Source organism: Anomalospiza imberbis, chromosome 4 (genome assembly GCF_031753505.1).
Source record: "Anomalospiza imberbis isolate Cuckoo-Finch-1a 21T00152 chromosome 4, ASM3175350v1, whole genome shotgun sequence".
Classification (NCBI taxonomy): Eukaryota; Metazoa; Chordata; class Aves; order Passeriformes; family Viduidae; genus Anomalospiza; species Anomalospiza imberbis.
In genome coordinates, this window is record NC_089684.1 from 3,184,680 (window position 1) to 3,200,521 (window position 15,842).

A 15,842-nucleotide genomic window follows, 5' to 3' on the forward strand; every position below is an offset into this window, starting at 1 on the left:
CCCTCACTCAGAAGCTTTTCATACAGCAGTATCTGAAACTTAGCACTCTGAACTTGTTTCCCCTTAACCATATTGATAGAAAGAATAAAAACATGAGAATACTATATGCAAATTTTACAGGGAATAGTTAGTTGTGTGTCAGTAAAAATAGTAGGAATCCTTTGGGCAAAAGCCATCAAGCATGTTTTGATTTGAACAAAGATTTCAAGAGTTAATATTAGTTTTTCTTTCAAGGTAACTGCAATACACACTTCACAATTGTTGCAGGTGTGAAATGTTGTACATAGTGTGCTAAGAGACTTGCAGTTTAAAAAAAACAGTAAACCAAAGAAAGTGAAATAACTTTTAATTCCCTTTTTAAATGTGCATTTGAATTTAATACAATCTGTAAGGCACTCTCATAAGTAAAAAAACATTAAACATTCTTTTCCAAATAAGGACAGTTACAAGGCAATGGTATGCACAAAAACTATAAACTTATCTGTAACTGATAAACAATGACACGAATGTTCAGGTTTTGGATGCATTGCAAGGTAATGTCATTTCTGTATCATGACACTACTCAGAGTAGATATTGGCACTGTAAATGATTTCTCATTGGGGTTAGGAACTTGTATTCTCTTCATATCCCAGTAAAAAATAAACTCTTTAATAAATAAATATATAAAATAAATATATGCTATCTGGAGATGTATAAATAGGTCCATCCTGAAGAAAAGTTCCAGTTTTGACTACTATGTATTGACATCTAACGTCCATCACTAAAGTGGAGCCTGTAAAACTTCACACACAGTTCTCAGGATTTATTATAACTTTATAGTCCATTTCTTTCTATTTCTTCCAGCATTATCTCGTCCATATAATGTAGATGTTTCCTTGCTACTCTACAGGCCACAGGTAATCCAGACAGAATTGCCAGGAGTTGGTTATGTTTTAAGAAGTCCCACTTCCCCCTGGTGACTGGCTAACCAAACCATTCAGAAAGTCTTGAGGAGGCTGGTCCACGCTCATCTTCGAGGCTTCGTCTCCTAAATCCAGTGGTTAGAAAACAGAGGCTTGCCTTTCACCAAGTGGGTTCTTCACATCCAGCATCCTAGACCACTGCAGGTTCCTCATGCTGGCATCGCCATGAAAGCATGGGCAACAGCTCCAGTTTGCGCATTTGCCAAAGCTGCCTCTTTCCTCAGCTGTATCCTAAAACATCTTTGTACAGTTCTGGAACTCTTTCAGGATCCACAGGCCGAGGCAAGAAATGTGTGAATTTCTGATGTCTTTTGGACCTTGCCCCATCTCTTGGAGTACCGTCTTTATTAAGCGCTACAAAGTACCTCCGCCCTGAGTCCCCATGTTTGTAGATATTGGATGAGTAAGTGTTGTACCAGTTTTCCTCAAATTGTTCCCTGAAGATGCACTCAGAAGTTAGTTTCTCCTACAGAAAGAAAGAGAGAAGAAAAATAAGTTAAGCTGCCAATAGATATTTGAAGACATGAAAAAAGATATAAAAATAAACAAAATGCTTTAGGCTTTTAGCCTTACTGTTCATTTAAATGTCAACAAACCAAACCCAAGAAGAGTATGTAGACCTGACAATGAGTTTGAAAACTTGGACCTGTACACCTACAATTTTGGACTTAAAAATTAATTAGTTCATATTTACTGTAAGAAAATATTACTTATTTATGATTTATTTAAAATTCATCTGACTTACAGGAATTGTATTATGTAGAGTTCTGTCTTGGGCTATCTACTGTTCTAGAAATGAGATTTGGTAGAGGGAACCCGGATGCAACATAACAGAGCAGGAAGTATTTACATATTTCTTTGTGGTGTGCATCACTTCTCACATTTTAAACTGGAATGACCACAACCAAAGGAAGTGAAGAAACAGAATATTTTATCTGAGGATGTTTTAAAACGTGAAAGAATAGTAGGACTGGTATTACCCTCATAACTGTGTAAAAAAATCAGCTCTATTTTGTTGAAGTATCTAAGGCTACACTGTGTACTTCAAAAATACATTACCCATTTCAACAGGAAAAGATGTTAGCGTTTGGAAAGCTGAGATGAACTTCTTGAGGGGGTTGCATTGTGTTAGGAAAACCTAAAGATGTATGAGCTGATATGAAAGTGGTACTTACAGAGCCATAGAGTTCTCCCTTCTCATTCATTCCAAGGTAAAGGCCACTGTCCACACCTCTAATACTGACCAGTCCCACTGCCACACTGATGAATTCAAGGATACCTGGAAAAAAAAATTGCTTTAATTAATTTTGTAACCATAAAACATATAGCATCCAAAAACTCAGCTGAAAACAAGTAGAAAATGCACGTATTATAGTAACAGTTTCTCTGAAATTTGAAATACTAATTTAAAATATACACAATATTCACAGGAAAGCAGTCTGAGAAGCCTCATCTAGGAAAATGAATCCTACACCATTTAAGAAACTTTTTCAAAATGTTGAATATGAAAGGATTTTATTGAGCACTGAGACTAAAGCTATTACTATCATGCTGTTGGAGTCTTTAATGATTGTACACTATTTGCTAAACTGCCTACTCAAATATTGGAAGATCGGTTTGAATTACCTGAAAATATACTTTACTACTTCTACAGAGTTATCTTAAAAAAACACATCCATTATTAGGTCATTTGAATGGAAATCAAAGTACAGATGGGAATTTTATATAACAGAATCTACCCACAGAAAAAGAAAAGTATTTGCCAGACATCTTATCTAGCATATGGGCCCACACCTCTTGACACAACTTGCTGTCTTTAGTGCAGGCTTTTAAAGTACATAAGATATGCTGCTTTTTTGCTACTGTTTGGATTATAACATTATTTATATTACATTTGCCCAAAAAAATGTAATATATATTAAAAAAGTATTTGAGACAGGAGGTATTATTTGAAGCCTGAATTTGGCAAAGGTAAGGCAACATACTCAACCAATTGATATGCACAGATTACAGCACATCCAAAACATGAAAGAAAGGCAATGTGTGAACTGACTTTTTGGAAGTTGTTAACAATGTAAACAAAGTCGCAAAAAGAAGTGCCAGAATCATCTCTAAGATATTGCTGTTCAGCAGCAAAACCACAAAACGTTTAAAAAAAATCCCTGAATCTAAGGTAAGTAGTTTTACATAGTGCAGTTGATTATGACTTTTTGTCTGTTTGTTATTTATGATTTCAGGACAATTTTCAATCTCAGACAGATGGACTATCTGTACTATCCAATAATTTAAAATGTTTTCAATTTTAATTGAGCTTTGTCAGGTTTCTTAGCTGCATTAACAAAGAGCAAAGAAAATAAATCCTTTACAAAGAGTAAGCATTAAAAACTGTATCACACATAAATCATCCTAGTTTTCCAGTTCAAAAAGTACAGAGTCCCATAAAAGGTTTGGAGGCATTTTGCCTTTCTGATATCATTTTCAAAGCCACCCTTTTCCGAAAGCATAATAAGCAGGTGATACAACCCACAAAGAAACCACATCAGACAAACCTGCCAAGAGCAGTGGTAGAATAAAGGTAGTACAATTCTAAAAAGCCGAGTAAATGTTAGATCTATGGCTAACTTGATTTTTCCCTTTAAAGCAAACATTTATTTCATGTTTACACGCTGTAGGAAATCTTCCTTCTGAGAAGAACTGTCTGACTACCGCTCTTCAACTTCTTAAAACATCCATGTGTTATAAAAGCAATTAAGAGCCATTCCAGCAGATTGTTTTGACTATGGGGAGGATGATAGGAAGCTCTTTAATCGCCTTTTTATGACTGCTGAACCAATACACCCCAAAACTCACATGTAGTTGACAGCAGCAGCTTTGTTCAGATGTCCAGCCTCTACAACTACTCTTTAGGATTTACTCTCATATCACAGATTGTCTTCACCTCCTTTGGATTATTGACAGAGAAAGCTGGCTGGGAAGCATTTTAAGCACTTAATCAAAGAAGCATTTTAGGCTCTTCTGCTTCAGCTTTATGTCCTTCTGTGAAGCAAAGCAGTCTAATGCAGCCGGAGAGCAGCATGCCCAAGTCTGTCACCTATACTGTTTTACAGAAGCCCAAGAAGCTCCAATGCCACTAGTGAATACAAAAAGGATCGGTGTGACTCCTGACCATTCCCACTAAACCTACCGGCGTGTGCCTGTGCTTGCAGACCCCCAGCACAGGCTGAGCAATGCCTGTCTCCCGACTCGCCTAGGATGCACAGCCCCCCCCTCACTACCCTGCCCTGGTGCAGACCCCATGGCCAAACGCCGGAGGGTGAAGCCTTTCTGTTCCGAAGACTCGTCCACCTGCCTCGGCATCACCAGCATCCCATCTCCCTCCCAAGAGCACGACTGCTCCCGCCCAGGTACACACAGAGGCGCTTACACACGCGCCCACACACGCACACGCGGGGCCGTGCCGCAGCCGCCTACCGAAGAGGCTGTGGTCCTGGCGGGTGCCACGCACGCTGCCGTCGGGCAGGATCTGCAGGTGGAAGCCGGTGCGGCAGTACAGCTGCCGCCGCCGCAGGATGCCCTGCAAGTGCGCCAGGTCCGCCGCCGCCGCCGCAGCCGGGGCGCGCCGGTCCCCCCGCTCGGCCGGGGCGCGCCGGTCCCCGAGCAGCGCCGGCCGCTCCCCGGCGGGCGGCAGCAAGAAGTGGGCACCCACCGGCTGCCCCAGGCCGTCCAGGCCGCCCAGGAAGCCGCCCACCTCGGCCAGCGGAGCCATGCGGGCGCGGGGCGAGCGGACTAGGGCGCGGCGGCGGCGGAGAGCGGCTGCCGGCCTCTCCCGGTGGGCATATGGGGGTGCGCGGCGGAGCCCCAAGCATGGGGAGCCGGCAGGGCCGAGCCGTGCTGATGCGAGCCGGTGTGAGCCAGGCGGCGGGGTGCTGCTCATCGGCCCCGCGCGTGTGTATATATATATACGGCGGTCCCCTGACATATGCTAATGAAGCCGCTGCGGGGAGGCCGCGTTTGAAATTGTAAACCGGCTCCCCCTCCGCTCGCACCTTCCTCTGATCTGCGGTGACGGCGGGGAGGGGGCTCCGGGCGCGCACACGCGCGGCGGGGGCGGGGGCGCGGGCGCGGTCCCTGCGCGGAGGCCAGCGGAGCAGAGCAGGCAGCGGGGGACGGGCGGGAGCTGCCGGAGCATTACGTGGACAGGTGCAAGGAGAGGCAGGAGGGAAGAAGGAGAAAGGGCGTTACCTGAGGGTTAGACCTGCCCAGACACACATGAAAGAAAAAAAACCCGGAGATCTGACAGTTTTACTCCCTGTTTCGAAAACGCTAATAAAATGTACATGCATTACGCTTCCCTTTTATCGCTTCAACTACAAGGAGGGGAATTTCTAAAGAAATTGGCATAGTCAGGGAGGTGCTTTCCCCTCTGCAAATTCTCCCTCGCATTTATCATTAATGTGACACTAAACTGATCTATAGTATTTGGGTATTGACAGGAGGTCTTCAAAACATAAATGGGCAGCCCCATCGTTTGGGAAAAAATATTTTCAAAACTTGCAGAGAAGAAGAAAGAAAGATTGAGAAGTGGCTCATCTAATCCATCTTCTTTGGGGTTTTTCATCGGGCCCGTAGCCAAGGTCTGTGAGCATCATAAATTAGCAATATTATCTACTGAAAGACCCCTATTGTAGTTCTACAATGTTTTGAATCAGTTTGGGACTTTGTTGTCCTGTTCCAGATGAGTGTATGTACTTTTTTCATCCCCAGAGTAGAGTGGGTCACATAGGAAAAAATATTTTGGTGGAAAACTTATTCACCAATGGTAAAACAATGCTACATTAAATATAAGAGTTTGACTTTTGCCATCTTTCCTGCCTTTACAGAAAAGTCTAATGAATTTTAGGGCTTAAATGACATGACCTATCTCAGCATCTAAGATATGCAGTTCTTTGCCAATGTTAAAACATGGTATTAGAGTATAAAATGTAAAGATCTTTCATAGTTAATTCTTTCAAAAGTTCAAGAGAATCACTTGGTGGTTTAAGGTTTCATTTAAACAAAAAAGTTGCAGAGAATCATGAGAGATTAGTTCTCCCGTCTTGCTTCGTGGTCTTTTCAGTCACAGTCTAAATCTGAGAGATCAAATGGATTTGACTGCTTACCTTTATTTGCTATGGAGAGTATAGGGCTAATTAATTGGCAGGTGCTTTAAAGCAGGTAATGTGACACCTTTTCATCATTGCAGTCCTAAGTACTGCCCCTGTGTGCACCTGAATTATAAAAAGGCTGCTTTAAAGCAAGTGATTTACTGTGGAGGGATTTAAAACTGAAAAAATTAATGCTAAATACAATGATCAGATAAATCACCTCAGAGGAGAGCACAGGCAGACCTGTTCTGAAGGCAGTTACAGATAGATGTTATATTATTTTACGTTTCAGATAACAGGAGCCTGTCATGTGGTGGGACCCAAAAATCCACCATAATCAAGATTTCAAAGCACATCTGTGTAAACATTATCACATCAGTGTAAAACATCAACCAATAAGCTTTCTCTTTGAAGCAAATCTACTTAATTGTAGTGCTAAATCAAAGAAATAGATCAAAGTTGAATAACCTATATGGTACCTGTTTCTCAAATAGCCTGTTCACTGATTACTCAAATACACCAAAAACGTTTGAAACAAACATCAAGTATTTTTATTGACATGACTGGCAGGTCAAGATCAAACTGCTCATCACAGCTGTTAAGTTGCAGGACATGCACCAGGATGGTACAGTTAAATGGAAGAGGTATATCATTCTAAGCCTAGAGATGCTCCCATACAGATACTGTTCCTGGGTCCAAGCAGTACCCTTGAGTCCTACAAAAAATAGAGGGGTCCATGGTTCAGATAACGTCACTGTCTCCAGTAGAGAAGGGTTGGGGTTATTTTGAACAAAAAAAAAAAAAAAAAAGTCTTCAGCAATCACACACTGAAAGACCCTTATGGCTAAATCTTTCCTGTTGTATCATGGAAACATTTAAAGTAGAGCGGAATACATAACACCGATCTTTTCTGAGTGGAGTCTTTAATGTCTGGGAACTAAACCGGTTATGCTGTTTTATAAAGTACCAGAAAAGAAACAAAAAGATAAGATTTTTTTTGTGTGTGTTTGCACTAGCCATGTGACAGGAAAAGATAACACTAAAGATTTTTTTTTTTTTTTTTGCACCTTCTGAAACTATACCATGGGAAGTTAAATAATTTTGAAGAGTTTCTTTACAAGAGCACATAATTCAACTTAAAGTATACAGTACAATCTAATCGACTCCACGTATACTTCCTAGAGACGGCACTCTCAGTGTCATTGACCAAATATATATGTGGTCAAGTTTTTATTTCCATAGCAAGTAGTTAGGACTTCTATAGACAATACAATTTCTGTATATTTCCTAAGAATAGCATGTTGTCATAAGCAAAACCTAGTGGCTACCAAAGGAGTGGAGAATGTAATGGACTGAAATTTTCATAGATGGTCTGTACATATATGGAGAGACAGATCAATCTACATATCTGTAAAACTCCTGTTAGCTATAAAACTTTAGGTCCTACAATTTATTGCACCTTTGTTAATTTTATAACTCCCTCACAACAGTTCTGTGCCAGCCATAAATTTTTAATGATAGAATAAAATATTGGAAAGGGAGGGTTCATGAATACATAAGAAAGTAAACATTTGGTGGAACAAAAACCATGGAGTAGCACACAAAGGGATATGCCCAGCTGGAGATACCTATGTATCATGGCCAGTTTCAGATTCTTCCCAGATTTGGACACAAAAATATGGTTCTCTGCTTCCAGGAAGGTGAGCAGAACATGCACAAGTTACAATGAGTGCCTTTCTAAGCACTGCAAGTCTGAGTGAAAAAGGTGTATTCCTGTGCAGAATTCACAAGGAAGAAAAGAACAGAACCTTTCCAAGGCTCCATGTACAAATTAGGCCAGAATCTGATGATGTAAAACCTTTAAAATGCAATCCATGCAGATTTTTAAAACATTGAAACCATTCTCTTCTGAACAGGTACAGTAGCAGGTATGTATACATGTATATGTTCATGTATATTTATATTTAACTATTTTAAAAACTCAGATGAGGAAAAAGCAACGATTTTTTTTTTCCTATGAGAAGGAAGTTCTTACACCTTCATGCTTTATTTCTTTAATTGAAGACAAAAATTCATAGAGCTTTTTAAGATTCATGCTCTTACTGTCCATGGTTTTGTGGACACACATGAATAACCCCTATTTATGGGGGGCAGAATGGAACAGAGAAGCTATTGCAAGAAGCACACATTTACATGGCTACATCCAGTGAGAATAGACTGTTTCCATATATCAATATTCAAATGCCTCATTTGACAGCTTTTTTATTAGTCCTGTAAGTGAATCATTGGATTAAAACAACCTTAATTTATTTAAATGTCATGCTTTCTGAATCTCTGCATACAAGCTGTTCAGACAGCGTTATGTTTTTAGACTTGCTGCACAAATAAATTTTGCTCTTGTTCCTAAGCAAACACTTCACCAGGGAAGTTCTGCCTAAAATTACCTGAGTGAAAGTAGTTGCAGATGTGAATTGGAATTGGATTTTTGAAGTGAAAGAAATTTTAGCCTAAAGGTGTTATTGAAAAGTCAGTAAAATGTGGCTAACTAATTTCAGGGAAACAGTGTGAACAGGGAGATAACTCATGGTTCATGACTACAGTTCAGGTGACTGATGAGCTCTTGACAGATTTACTTTGGAACACCACAATGACCAAAAGTGGTTTCTTTTCCAGTCAAACCAAAAAGGTAGACTATTTAAAAAAGGTAATTGTATTGGTGAATGATGTCTCCTAATGAGGCAGCTAGAACTGATAAGATCCAAGAGCCACATTCTACAAAATTTTCCAGACTGGATGCTCAGTCATGTACTTGCAAGAAAAGTACTCATGTTTCAGTCATGCTAAGCATCAGAAATTATTATTGCCTTGACTCCTAAATGCTGGTCTTCATATTGGCCTTTAGTCATTTAGTACAGAGATGTAACTCAGACTTGCAGACAAGGATTTTGCCTAGGAGTCATACATATAAAGTATTTATAAAATAAAACAATAGATTATTAAAAAAATTTTGGTTTTGACAGTTGGGAATAATTAAGTCAAGGGAATTACTTGATGAATGAATTGGCTTACTTGAATTACTTGATGAATGAATTGAATTACTTGATGAATATTCTAAATTTTTTTAAGAAATGCAGTAAATCTATAATTCAGCCCAGATACCTGCCTTTCTAGCCTTAGCTCCGAGGTAACTCAACCTTGGCCATGCTTGCAGTTGCGTGATCTGCCAGACTGTCAGTTGACAAACATGGCCACACTTACTCCTCGACACATATAACCACTGAATGTAACTGCAAATGCATGAGTGTCTTAAAAGGTATCAAGTTATCATTTGTATATTTTCTGAAATCTTGTTCATAATAATATAAAAAGTAATTACAGATTTGGAGGGGGGGAGGAGAAATGGTAAGTGGCTGAAACTTGGGGAAAATGTCCTTGTGTAAAGAAAAACACAGAGACTGTACCAATTAAAAAAAAAATGCCGTAAGGCGTGTGCTGTGTCTTGATATGTTTGTGTGCAGTTCATAAAGTTCCACATTAATGTAGGTTGTGATGCAGGTTGTACCACAGAAGACTGCCCTAACATAACATGAAATGCCTGACAAGATCTACTGCCCATCAATATCAAGCAGGGACAAAAGACCACGCTCGACTTTCACAACTGGTCTTTAACAAGTTCTTGGTCATGCTGAGGAAGCTACCTTGTCGCCAAGAGTATTTATCAGGGGAGAGGCTGTTGATATGGCAAGGACACATCGCGGCGTGGCGATGTGCACCGCGGCCGAGGAGCGAGGCCGAGGAGCACCGCGGGGAGGCTCTGGGGCACGATGCTGCGCACACGCGGGGCGAGGCGCACGCACAGCTCTGCCCCGCTGCCCGCAGCTCCCACGCATCTCCCTGCCCCGGCACTTTGGCTCACACGGCGCGGATCCAGCTCCGTGCCGGATCCCCGCGTTTGCTCTGGCCACCTCGCATCTTCGCCAACTTGGCCGCGCCCCGCCGCTGGCGCGGCACGTCCCGCTGCCTGCCGCCGCCTGTCCCGGGAGCCGGGCGCAGCGCCCGCGGGCGGCCCGGCGGGGCGGGGCGGGGACTGCAGGGCCCGCTCGGTTCCCCACCCCCTTCCCCGCTTCTCGCGAGGCTTCTGCCGGCACCGGGGGCTCGGTGCGCCGGGCGCTGGGGCGGAGCGGGGCCATGGCCGCCCTGCGCTCCCTGCTGCGCTGGCGCCGCCGCCTGGGGCCCGCGCCCGGCGCTCCGCCGGCCCGGCGGCTGTGGGGCGGCGGCGGCGGGGCCGGGGCCGGGGCGGCGGGGCCGCGGCGGTGGCGGCGGGAGCTGGGCTGGGCGGCGGCGGGGGCGGCTCTCGCCGGCTTCGCGGGGTACCGGCTGTCCGAGCGGCGGAGGGAGCCCTGCCGGGAGCCGGCGGCCGCCGGGCCGGGCGGGGCCCGGGCGCTGCTCCCCATCCCCGTGGCGGCCGCTGCCAAGGAGACAGTGACGGTAGGTGCGTGCGCGCCCCTTCGCAGGGAGCCGGCTCTGCCGGGGGCGGCTCTCCGGGAGGGCGCTCCCCGGGCTGTGGCGCAGAGGTGACCCTGCGTGGAGCCAGCCCCGGGCCGGGAGGGGAGGCAGGGCCCCAGCGGGAGCTGTCAGCCATCGGGAGGGACGGGCTGGCACCGCGGCGCGGCCGCGGGCACTGGCGCGCCGTGGCTGCGCCTCGCAGCGTGAGCCCTGCGTTTCGCCTGCGGCGCTGTCCCAGTCGAATCGGTTTCTAATAGAAAACGCTGGTTTGCAAATGGAACAGCTCCGGGCAGCGCAAACCCTGAGTTTCGGTTTGTGCTTAGGACAGTTACCTTTCTAATATAAAATTTCCTGTAGAGTGAAAGGTGTACGCTGAACTTCGTAAGAAGTGACAGCATTGTGACAAATAACGGCTCAGTTCGACGCGGTCAGCGAAAACACCGGTTGAGTAACCAGGGGTTGCAAGAAACAGTTGGCATTCACCTGGAGAGTGAAGTTTCCTGTGATAAGGATGAACTCCTGCACCATATGTAATATATGGTAATCATAGGGTTGGGTTTTTTTTTGGTTTGAAAATGTCAAGAGCTGTGTTTAGGCGGTTTGGCACAGTGGCGCCTGCTAAGACTGGAAGTCAGTGGTGCAAATGGCCTGCTTTCTCTATAGCGAGTTTATTTTACACTGTCTTTGAGAACAGGATCTACATTTTTGAAGTGGAGGTCTTGTGCCTAGGTATGAGTGTTGTTCACCCTTTTGCCCTGCACTGTTAGCTCAAAGGCAGTTTCTGTTGGCGGCATCCCTTATGAAGGGAAGTTGAATCTGATATTTTTGATTATTCAAGGTCTTCTGTCTGGAATGTGTTACTATGGCACAGAGGACCGAAGACAAACTGTTTCAGTTTATCATAGTGTTTTGTTTTGAAAGAACTTTACATTGTTTTACTTAGCCAGTCTTAATGGTCAGTTTTCTTTAAAGGGAAGTATTGCTGCTATACCTTTGAAAGTCAATGATTTACTTGGATGTATGATTATGAATTTTCACACACATCACTATAAAAGCATTAAAGCTGAAAATTAAGAACTTGGTTTATATTTTAATTAATGTAAAACTAAAAAAAAATTGGAAAATGTAATACCTATGTATACCTATTTTTTAAAGACAAACACTGTCTTGAAGCACCTTGCTCCTACGTGGAAAAGGGCTCTAATTAATTTGGTTTTCTCTTTGCATAGCAGAAAATTTGAAAGATTCACTTGAAATATGTCCACTCAGATTTTGTGGACTAAATCCAGACTGGCATCTGAGAATATTATTTTCATGTTGCAGATTTTTATTTTTGAATAATTGATCTAACTGATTTCCAATTGCATGCCTATGTACCTAGGATTCCTGAAAAAATATCCTTTCAATTAAAGCCCCCTTAAAATGAGGATCAAATAGCTGTGGAATTTTTGGGCTGAGGTAGTGGGTTCCAGTACTTTTTTTGTTACTGACGCTTGTTCCGCAGAATGACTTGTGGGGAAGAACCATAGTTTGAAAGTGAATCTAGACAGGGAACTACCACGAGTAGTTTGACCATGAGCTCCATCTGTTATCCATTTATAATTGCCCTCTAGACCTGTGATGAGCACCAACTCTTTCATGACAGATTTCTAAAACATCTCCAGAGGTGGAGAAGTGGATGCAAGTATTGTGTTCAAATGGCGTTGAATGGTATTCATGGTATTCTGCAATGGTATTGTATTGTAACATCCTTTGTTAGAAGGCTGAATTAGTGTTGCCTGAGGGGCAGTAACTTTTTAAATTCCCGATTTTGAGTGCTGAGCTTTCATCTTTAATAGTGTGTAAGAGTTTTGAAAGTCTGATAACTTTGAAAGTAGAAAATTCTGTCATGAAAAGTCATACCAGTGTCAGTCTTACTAGGATTAAGCTCTAGGATTGGAGCTTTTGGATCTACTGCAGAGTGTGTTTAGAGTAATCGTTGGAGAATAACCTGCAGCTTCTGTATAGATGAGTTTGATGGAACTGTGATGCATGTTTTGCTAGGCTATTTTTACAGTTTTATCAGGTACTGACCAACAAAGAATGATGAGGCTCAAGTATCTTGGAATCCTCTCCAGCTGCTTTTGGTTTTTTCTTTATTCCTGATGCATATAGTCTGGCACTGCTTTCTGGGGTTTTCCAGTTTCTTAAAATTTCCCCAGTTCCCCATTTCATTTCCAATCTCAGGCTGCCTTTCATTCCACCAAAGCAAATCATGCATCAGCTCTTCTTTTTCCTCCCTCCATCCAAGCCACACTCTTCTACTTCATCCTAATATTTTCATTTGCATGTTTCTTCCTTAATCATTCCTCTAGCAGCATGCTTTTCCCAAATGCTATTTACTTAGATGACTGGAAGCAGGAAGTGGGGTCTCTGCTGTCAGTGTCTTGGTATAGAGATCTACAGCAGCTGGTAGAAGCAATTACACTGAATGTTTCTTGCATCACCCCTGGGGGACAGAATAACCACTAAAAAAGACCCTAGTACTGACAGTAAAAGGACTAGCCCCTGCAAAACCTGAAACCTTTTCCTTTAAGACAGGTGTGATATATGGATTTGTATAAACATAGGCTTGACAGAGAGTCTTAAAATTTTTGTAAATGTTCTAGGGGGAAAATCTATCTCCTCCTGTAGATTTTCTGATCATTTTTTTAAAATCCATTCTGAAACATTAATTGACAATGGATAATTTCATCTTTAAAGGTTAACACACAGTTATAAACCGAAGACAGTATCACAGTGTGAAGTATTCAGATACCCAGGGTAGTTAGGGCTGTCTCACCTCTAGCACTCTGGTTAACCTTGGCCAGCAGGCAACACACGGTAGCACACAGCCACTCCCTCATCTTTTAGCAGTGGGATGGGAAAGAGACTTGGAAGTGTAAAAGTGAGAAGACTTGTGGGTTGAGATAGAGACAGGTTAACAAGCAGAGTAAAGGCTACACAAGCAAAGGAAAATAAGCCATGCAAATAAAGCAAAACAGGGGATTGATTCACTGCTTCCTGTGGGCAGGCAGGTTCGGCCATCCCCGGGTAAACAGGGCTCCATTGGATGTAACGGAGACCTGGGAAGACAGATGCACTGAATGTGTGTGTCCATTTCCTCTGTCTTCCCCAAAGCTTTTATTAGCAAACACAATTATTGTATGCTAAGAAATCTCCCTTTGTTAAGTTGGGGTCAGCTGTCCCAGCTGTGTCCCCTCCCAGCTTCTTGTGCACCTCCAGACGACTCAGTGGTGGGACAGGGTGAGAAGCAGGATGAGCCATAACACTGTGCCAACACTGCTCAGCAACAGCTGAAACATCTCTGTGTTATCAACACTTTTGGTCACAAATCCAGAACGTAGCACCATACCGACTGCTGTAAAGGAACCAATTATTATTTAGCTGTCCCTAGCAAAATCAATACAATGCCTGGTATTGAACTCCCATATGTCGTTTTTACTTCTTCAGAGGAATTTTTGTTGAAGTGTAATAGGTGAAGTGGCCTTGTTTCATCCAGGCAGCTCCAGTGGACAGCAGAATGGTTTTTTGATACTCCCAAACACTAAACAACAGGAGTTAACCTGTTGTGGTGCAGTAAACCCCTTCATTAACCTAGTCTACGTTTTGACTCCCAAAGAACAACTTTCTTTTCTGGCAGGCCACCTGCTTCCACATAATGTTCATATGACCTGTGAAAGTATTTTGAGAGTTGTGCTAGTCCCAATTAACATCCCTACAGCTGACTTTTCTTCAGATTCTGTCACTGAGTTGACATAATGCTTGGCAGTAGTGACAGAATATTTAAGTGTATGAAGTTATATATTTTGATAGTTGGTTGCTTTGTCCTACTGCTGTCTTCTAGGATTTATGAGCCAGGAAATTTTAGAAGGGGTTTTAGATTCCAGGACTAATAGTGATGATTACACAGATGTTGATGGGAGACCTTTTTAACCAGTTCAGAAATGAGGCACACCATTTGAAACTAACTGGAAAAAAAATGTACTTGAGACTTGTAGAGAAACAATGTCAAAAGTGTCAAAGTCTGTCTCCACGTTCTATGAAACTGTTGAAGTATGAAACCTGATGAGCAACAGATTTGTGAGTTTATGTACAGATAAGTAAGAAAATGTTGTTTGCCAAAAGTCAAGTAAGCTCTAAATGTGTCACCAGCATGGGGTCTGTGGTGTGGCACACTATTTGATCAGGCAAAGATCATAGGATCAGTGCAGAAGTATACTTTCTTGACCAAGCATAACACTTGAGGTGTTCTGGTGGAAAGTAAGATTTGTTGCAGAAGCAGCATGAAGCTAAGCTCCCTACAGGATTACCTTTTCCCAGATGCTTTCTGAGAATAACTCTGGACCTTAGGTCTTTATATATGATTACTTGGAGTGAAATCTGGGACACTATAATAAACCGGCAGTTTTAATTCCAGGAGTGTTGCCACAGAACATTTCAGAACCAAAGTAAAATTCTGCACTCAGAGATCCTAATTTTGTGTCTGAAGACTGGGAGAGCTTTGCTAGCAGACAGCTCCTTTAAAGTTTAGGACATGATTATGCAGAGCAAGAATCTGAAGGAACTGTTACTTTGATAGAGTGACAGTTCCTCAGAGGAGTTAATATTTGTCTTCTAGTTCCTTACCTCCATAAGTTCAGTGTCATTAACAAAAATTACTAAAGTGGTCTTGGAAATACCAATGATGCATCTTTGTTCTCCTAAGAGACCTTCTATGTAATCATGTTGTCATTATGTAAAAGTAGTGAACTCCAGGCTTCTATTTAGTTTTTGGGGATATTGTCTGCGAATCACTTCCTTCAGAGATGATTTAGGAATCTGAAGAGAGGCAGGGAGAGACAGACACAGACTGTGTTCTTCACATTTCTTGAAGGCACATTGATTTCCAGAAGAAGAAAGCTATATACCTCAGTTGTTTCCAAAGGGTTTCTCCCTAGTATCTCAGCAGCACTGTCAAAGTCCCACTTTGTGAAAATGATCAAAGGTCAAATGTTTTCGTAGCAGCACATTTCTAAGTGCATTACGTCATGTATTTCCATCTCTGTGAAATGAAGAACAAGACTTTACCTCCAAAAAGTAAGGGAAGCTCCCCTAGGGAGGACGCTCTCCTGCCTGCTCAAAGATGATGCTGTTCCAAAAGATGAGTAAGCATCACTTTTCCAAAAGCCACTTACAGCAAATGCTACT

General features: G+C 42.6%; 2 protein-coding genes across 6 annotated transcripts in view; one reads left to right on the forward strand and one right to left on the reverse strand.

The window, feature by feature from the left end:
• Positions 1-331: 331 nt before the first annotated feature.
• FGF20 (fibroblast growth factor 20) lies at positions 332-5,008 on the reverse strand. The gene is made up of 3 exons (XM_068186812.1): positions 4,435-5,008; positions 2,139-2,242; positions 332-1,429 (listed from the first exon to the last, which is right to left on the reverse strand). The coding sequence occupies exons 1-3, from the start codon at positions 4,940-4,942 to the stop codon at positions 1,184-1,186; spliced, it is 858 nt and encodes a 285-aa protein (XP_068042913.1). The 5' UTR covers positions 4,943-5,008; the 3' UTR covers positions 332-1,183.
• Positions 5,009-10,241: 5,233 nt separating this feature from the next.
• MICU3 (mitochondrial calcium uptake family member 3) overlaps positions 10,242-15,842 on the forward strand; it is a 48,538-nt gene continuing 42,937 nt past the window's right edge. For all 5 annotated transcript variants that reach the window (XR_010998019.1, XM_068186817.1, XM_068186816.1 and 2 more), the window contains exon 1: positions 10,242-10,595. Coding sequence is in view for 4 of the 5 variants with exons in the window: in XM_068186817.1 (XP_068042918.1) it covers positions 10,296-10,595 (300 nt within the window). In the remaining variant the exon portion in view is untranslated. The remainder of the gene's footprint in view (positions 10,596-15,842) is intronic.

Coding starts and splice junctions, on each gene's coding strand:
- FGF20 (XM_068186812.1), bottom strand. CDS start 4,942: ATGTCAGGGGACCGCCGTATATATATATACACACGCGCGGGGCCGATG. Junction 2,243..4,434: donor CCAGGACCACAGCCTCTTCG/GTAGGCGGCTGC, acceptor TTTTTTTTCCAG/GTATCCTTGAATTCATCAGT. Junction 1,430..2,138: donor AGGGAGAACTCTATGGCTCT/GTAAGTACCACT, acceptor TTCTTTCTGTAG/GAGAAACTAACTTCTGAGTG.